Here is a 7,423-nt window from a genome sequence, read left to right on the forward strand (position 1 = left end):
TCAGCATTTCTCCCATGTTTTAACTCAGATTGGTCTTGAATTTGACTCTGTGTAACAAGACATCTCCTATTATCTCTCTACATGGCCTCCTTTTTTAAATTTGTGCCCTGACAGTTCCCTAATGTGGATGTTCACTCGTAGATTTCAACAGGTTTTCAGTTTAAATTTGGCCCAAAGATGTATCTCCAGTCAATCAAATAACATTTACATTGACACTACATGGACGTTCAATCTTTAAAAGTGTACAAACACTTAACTTTGTTATATATTTGGGCACCCCGCATGCATTCAATTGACTATGAGGTCTGAACTGTTCATTCTTATCACATTTCCATTTCAGGAAACAATATACAGTGTTATATGGCATCTTCCCTTTCTATTTATAATCTATAATAACGGAAGACAAATATACAGCCAACATGCATTGGTACAATGTTCAAGCCAAATTACTCGTAAATGAAAATATATTCCAATATACAAGCAGGTCACCACACTTCTTGTGCTATTAGTTCTAGGCAAACTTGAAGCACTGAATGGCCTCCTTCCATTTGTCAAACATTTCATGTTCTTACGTACGTCTGATTGATTTCTCTCTTGCACCCAGTGCTGTTGATGCCCCCAACTGACCCACAACTCTGAATAAAATTAGCCATCCATAAAAATGGATGGATGGTTGGGTTGCATGGATGGATTTAACAATTTCCCCCACACAACAATTTACCAGACTTGAAAATCTTTGCCTACATGAAACTCACATGTTCTGTCAGTATCCATGTTTGTTCTCCCCAGTTTCCCCCAGCATCCCAAACACCTTTGATTAACATTGACGTGTAAGTTTAAATTCGCCCTGCATATGAGGGGATGTGAGCATGACGGTATCATTCTATTTCACTTGATGCTGCTTCAGGTAAAAATGGTTAAATCGCTGTTATAATTCAATCCCCTTCCTACACATTCATTATGGAACTTTCACCTCTTTCCTATTTTAGTTGAAATTACTTTCTTTTGGCCTAATTTTACTTCGGCCAACTCTTTTGTGCGTTTGATTTATATCACGGCACAAGTCTTTACCTCATAGGTGCTGGTGATTCCTGATCTGTAGAAGATGGGAAGAAACAGCTCAGCAGTGAAGAACACAATGAAGGTGTAGACGATAAAAAAGAGGATGAAGGAGGCCCCATAGCGGTGCACATCTGAGGGGACCCCCAAGACAGTCACCGCCGACATGAAGCTGGCTGTGAGAGACAGGGCTACTGGGCCGCAGGACATCTGTCTCCGACCAGATAGGAAGTCACTAGAGGAAACCTTGTTTCTTCTCTCTGAGATTGCAAAGAAGACTCCAATGCCAGAGGAGATTAAAAAGAGAGCAGCAAACACCACATAGTCCCAGACCACAAACGTGCTTACGGTGGGAGCCACAAAATGACCCATTTCACATACAGTGAAGTGACTGTCGGCCAGTAATGTCCACTGCTTATCTACTGAAGTGCTGCTGTCTCTCCAGGCCAATTAAAAATGTGTTATCAATAACATCCCATGATGCCAATAATATGGCATTTATTTATAGTGTAAAGATTAGCATGTGGAGTGGAGTCCCCAATCTCTGTGATTGGCCACACTGATTAACTCCTGTCCAGTGGCAGTTAAAATTTGCACTGGGGAATCTCCAAAAAAATAAAAAATAAAAGATGACAATTATCCACTCAGCACTTTGGGGGCTTGTTACCTGCTCTATGGAACAGCCACTCAGTGGAAACATTGAAAGGGTTGCAGTTTCCTCACAGACCTTCACTGTTTGCTGGCTCAGAGGTCAAAGCGGCTGCTGTTGTCAGGTACACTGATTGTGTAGCAGTGAATGTAACACTTCAAGCCACTACACGTACACAAGGGAGGACTCCAAATTTCCAAGAATTGTAAAAAAAAAAACCTTATTATAAAACGTACAGCAAATTCACCTTTAGTTAAATAACTCTCCTTGTTCCAACACTTCTGCCATTCCTGGAAACATTTCCTGCACTCATCTTTTATTACTATGTCTGGAGCCTCCTGTATTTTCTCTTGGATTTCTTCCAAAGTAGCAACAACTTGTTCTCTTCAGTCTCAATTTTAATATTGGGAACAAAATGTGAGGGGTGTGAAGCAACAACCCCAGTGGTTTTTAGTCAAAAGCTCTTTGACTGACAACACGGCGTGTGCAGTTGCAATGTCATGGTTCAAAATGCAGTTTTGAGTGCACCACTTCTCCGGACATTTCTACCTGATACTTTCCATTAGATGTCACAGCAGTGCAAGTCTTTATGAACAAATCTGTCAATGTTGGGAAGCATGATCATCGTTGTCTTTTCGAACTCTACCATGCTGGCTTGGAGAAAAGAAATTGCCCAAGTCCAGAGCATCATTGTAGAATAACCAGCAGAAATACGCACTCGATTAACTCTGCACAATGCCACTCGGCGGACTGATTACCCGGATATTAGGAATATGATACTTACCAGCATATTCGATAATTACACCATACTCCCATGTTATTGACTGATTCCAGACATTTTTGGGTCACCCTCATATATAGTATGTCCATTTTATTGTGTTCATAAAAATTATTTATGAACGCTTTGAAATCACTTCATCATTTTTTTTTGATTCACTGCTATAAGGAAAACCCCACATATGATATACATTTGACTCATCTTGATGTCCATCAATGCATGACCTCTGTCTTGCAATTTTTATCCCTCTAGACCTGAAAACCCCTCACTATTAGGCCAATTTTGGACCATATTTTGTGCAGAAAATTACTCCCTTATAATAAAAATTAAACCAATATGTGTCTTCAGCAAAACTGATCAGAAGGACTTGCAGTTGTACATGTCACATCAACTGACCCCCATGAGGTCACCCCTAATGAGTTATGAGGTGAAGTGTGCAAAACTACTTCAATAAAATGGGAATCAGTAATATAAGCACATCAAGTGTCATTTTATGCAATTTTGAGGTTGCCACAAGAATGATAATATTTTTTAATATTGATTCTTTACCTGTGGGACAAATTTTGAACATAAACAAGTGTGGGATATCATTTTAGAACATTTCAAGATCAGTAAGTTATGAATATGATGCTGTTTTTCATTTCCGATCATTTACTATGGAACTAGCCCTCTTTGGACTGCTACCAGAGGATGAAAGATGACGAATTTCTATTACAATGAAAAATATTTAGATTTTAAGTTGACGCACACATATGTGACGCCACTATTCTTAATTTGGAATCCGTTATATCATTACAGAAGGACTTGGATAGCATACAGGTTTGGGCAGATTTGTGGCAGATGAAATTTAATGTCAGTAAATGTAGAGTATTACACATAGGAAGTAAAAATGTTAGGTTTGAATACACAATGGGCGGTCAGAAAATCAAGAGTACACCTTATGAGAAGGATTTAGGAGTCATTGTGGACTCTAAGCTTCCCGACAGTGTCCAGAAGCCATTAAGAAGCTAACAGAATGTTAGGTTATATAGCACGATGGAGTCCACAATGACTCCTAAATCCTTCTCATAAGGTGTACTCTCGATTTTCCAACCGCCCATTGTGTATTCGAACCTAACATTTTTACTTCCTATGTGTAATACTCTACATTTACTGACATTAAATTCCATCTGCCACAAATCTGCCCAAGCCTGTATGCTATCCAAGTCCTTCTGTAATGATATAATGGATTCCAAACAATCTGCTAATCCTCCTATCTTGGTATCATCTGCAAACGTAGCCAGCTTGTTACTTGTATTCCTATCTAAATCCTTTATATATATTAAAAATAGCACTGACCCCTGTGGAACATTGAGCATAAATATTATCTGGTCCTGGTGATTTGTTTGATTTCAGCTTATTTAATCTGAGCAGTACTTCTCCCTCTACAATTTCCAAATCCCTCAGTACCTCCTTAGTAGTCCCTGTTACCTCTGGGAGGTTATCCACTTGCTCACTTGTAAACACCTCAGAAAAAAGTAAGTTTAGGTCATCAGCTATTTCACTGTCTGTATCTTTTAATTCTCCTTTACTATTTCTGATGCACTTGACCTCCTCCTTGACTGTTCTTTTACTACTAAAATACTGAAAGAATCTCTTAGGGTCTTCTTTCACCTTATCTGCTATATTCCTCTCCAAATGTCTTTTAGCCTCCCTGATATCCTTCTTAATGGTTGCCCTCATATTCTCATATGCTCTACGATTCACTTTGCAGTCATTAGTCTTATATGCCTTATAAAGCAGTTTTTTCCTTTGCAACTTCTTTTTAAAATCTTTATTAATCCACTGTGGAGTTTTTTTAGTTTCCTATTAATTCCAAATTTAGGTATGTATCTGTCCTGCATTACATGTCAAACATTTTTAAACCTGTTCCACTGCTCCTCGACTGTCCTCACACTTAAAAGCTTATCCCAATGTATCCTACTTAGAGTTTTTCGCATCTGCTCAAAATTAGCCCTACCAAAGTTTAACTTAATAATTTTAGTCTTTGCAGCTGCACTCTTACAAAACACTTAAACTGTATTAAATTATGGTCACTTGACCCTAGCGGTTCAATCACTTCTACACCCTAAATTCTATCCTGATTATTACAAAATACTAAATCCAGACAGGTTTCACCCTGTGTTGGTGCTTTAACATGCTGTGTTAAAAAACAGTCATTGATTACTTCTAAAAACTCCTGCTCTTGTGCTCCTCCATCTGCAAGGTTATCCCAGTTAATATTTGGATAATTAAAGTTTCCCATGACTATAATATCTCCCTGTAAACTTGCCTTTTTGATATTACTAAAAAGATGTGTGTTGAAATTACTGTCTGAATTGGGTGGTCTATAACACACTCCTAAAATAAGACCTCTTTCCCTAATATTTTCCAGGCGAAGCCACATGTCCTCACTAAGATGGGGCTCATCATCCAACTTTGGCAAAAACAGCAACCCCACCTCCTTTTCTGTTCTGTCTATCCTTCCTAAAAAATGTGTATCCCTCTATGTTACACTCATCCCCATCTTTGTTATTTAGCCAGGTTTCCATTATTGCTATAATATCATAATTATGCTCTGCTACATACAACTCCAACTCACTTACCGTATTTTTGATACTTCTAGCATTAAGGCAAGCTATTTTTAATGTGTTACTCCTTCTACATTTAAATGGTTGCTTAGAATTTACATTACAATGCATTTTTATTTCTACACCGTTGTTTGTTTTTCCATGTATAGATCTAAACCTGGCCTGTCCTAAACTCCCTGCCCCCCCCCCATTTCCCTAGTTTAAACAATCCTCGACTAACCTACACATACGCCTCCCCAATATATTGGTGCCCCTCCAGTTCAGATGTAACCCGTCATGGCAGAAGAGGTCCCATCTGTTCCAAAAGGAGTCCCAATGCCCCATAAACCTATACCCTTCTACCCTGCACCAAGATTTGAGCCACGCGTTAAGCCTTCTAATCTCCTCAATCTTACCTGGACTGGTGCGTGGCACAGGCAGAACTTCGGAGAAGACTACCTTGTCAGTTCTGCTCCTCAGCTGGGCACCTAACTCCTTGAATTTGGATCGCAGAACTGACAGACTACCCTTATGTATGTCATTTGTTCTAACATGGAGAATGACAACTGGATCCACCCCCGCTCTGGCCAAGAGCCTATCCACCCTTCCAGAGAGGTCCCCCACCTGTGCTCCCAGAAGGCAACACACCGTGCGAGACTCTCTCTCTCTGGGGCACACCTGCGCTTCAATCCCCCTAATGATTGAGTCCCCAACTATCACTACCTCTCTCTTTTTGGGAACTGGTTTTGAGGTGGCCTGTTGGGGCTCCTCATCCCTGCCTACCACCTCAGAATTATCAGAGACACCGTCCAGCTCCACAAGGACATGATAACGGTTTGACACTTCTAATTCTGGGGTTGATGCCCCCGGACTGTGTGCACCCTTTACCTTACGCCTTGTGACCATGACCCACCTATTTCTACCTGTCTGGTCTGGAATCTCCTCCCGCGCCACCTTGGGGGTGCACACTATCTCTCTAAAGGACACCTGGGCCAAGTCCAGCAACTCTCTACTACAACACAGGCCAGCCAACTCCTCCTCCAGTTCAGCGACCCTGGGCTCGAGGTGCTGATCAGTTGGCATCTCTTGCAGATGTAGCCCTCATAGACAACTGGCTCTTCCAAACCATCATCTAAAAAGTCCAACATCCAATAGGACTTGCATTGCACTGGCCTCATTATTAAAATTTGATTTGGCATTAGTAAACTGCCTTAACTTTTTTTTTTTCTTAAAATTAAATAATTTAACTTAAATGGAAACACTAAGGGCTGCTACAGCTATTTTACACCTTTTCCCCTTAAGCTCCTGTACTGTTCTCCCTCTCAGCTGCCTGCTATTTGTCTTTCTATGAGGTTAACTTTCCTTTTCTCTTTCTCTTCTCCTAACTTTGCGCTCCTCTTACTTATAAGCTCTCCACTCACACTGTTTGTATTTCCCCGTATTAATGAACCCTTAAGCTGTCGCCCGCTTAACTGTCCTTATTCTTATCACTTATCATTCTTATCACGGCACAAGTCTTTACCTCATAGGTGCTGGTGATTCCTGATCTGTAGAAGACGGGAACAAACATCTCAGCAGTGAAGAACACAACAAGGATGTAGGCGATAATAAAGAGGATGAAGGAGGCCCCATAGCGGTGCACATCTGAGGGGGCCCCCAGGACAGTCACCGCTGACATGAAGCTGGCTGTGAGAGACAGGGCTACTGGGCCGCAGGACAACTGTCTCCCACCAGCCAAGAAGTCACTAGAGGAAACCTTTTTTCTCCTTTCTGAGATCGCAAAGAAGACTCCAATGCCAGAGGAGATGAAAAAGAGTCCAGCAAACACCACATAGTCCCAGACCACAAACGTGCCTACGGTGGGAGTCACAAAATGACCCATTTCACACACAGTGAAGTGACTGCCGGCCAGTAATGTCCACTAATTATCTGCTTAAGCACTGCTGTCTCTCCAGGCCAATTAAAAATGTGTTATCAATAACATCCCATGATGCCAATAATATGGCACTTATTTATAGTGTAAAGATTAGCATGTGGAGTGGAGTCCCCAGCTCTGTGATTGGCCACACTGATTAACTCCTGTCTAGTGGCAGTTAAACTTTGCACTGAGGAATCTCCAAAAAAATAAATAAATAAAAGATGACAATTATCCAGTCAGCACTTTGGGGGCTTGTTACCTGCTCCATGGAACAGCCACTTAGTGGAAACATTGAAAGGGTTGCAGTTTCCTCACAGGCCTTCACTGTTTGCTGGCTCAGAGGTCAAAGCGGCTGCTGTTGTCAGGTACACTGCCACGAGAATGATAATATTTTTTAATATTGATTCTTTACCTGTGTTCCTAGCTCACTA

General features: G+C 40.9%; 1 protein-coding gene across 1 annotated transcript in view; it reads right to left on the reverse strand.

Annotated features, from left to right (window-relative positions):
• Positions 1–7,163, reverse strand: part of slc5a12 (solute carrier family 5 member 12) — a 40,093-nt gene extending 32,930 nt beyond the window's left edge. Inside the window, exon 1 of the mRNA XM_051923133.1 lies at positions 6,597–7,163. Coding sequence (XP_051779093.1) covers positions 6,597–6,956 — 360 coding nt within the window. The 5' untranslated portion in view covers positions 6,957–7,163. The remainder of the gene's footprint in view (positions 1–6,596) is intronic.
• Between the last annotated feature and the right edge of the window lie 260 nt (positions 7,164–7,423).

The sequence above is a fragment of the Erpetoichthys calabaricus genome, chromosome 2 (assembly GCF_900747795.2).
Source record: "Erpetoichthys calabaricus chromosome 2, fErpCal1.3, whole genome shotgun sequence".
In the NCBI taxonomy this organism is placed as follows: Eukaryota; Metazoa; Chordata; class Cladistia; order Polypteriformes; family Polypteridae; genus Erpetoichthys; species Erpetoichthys calabaricus.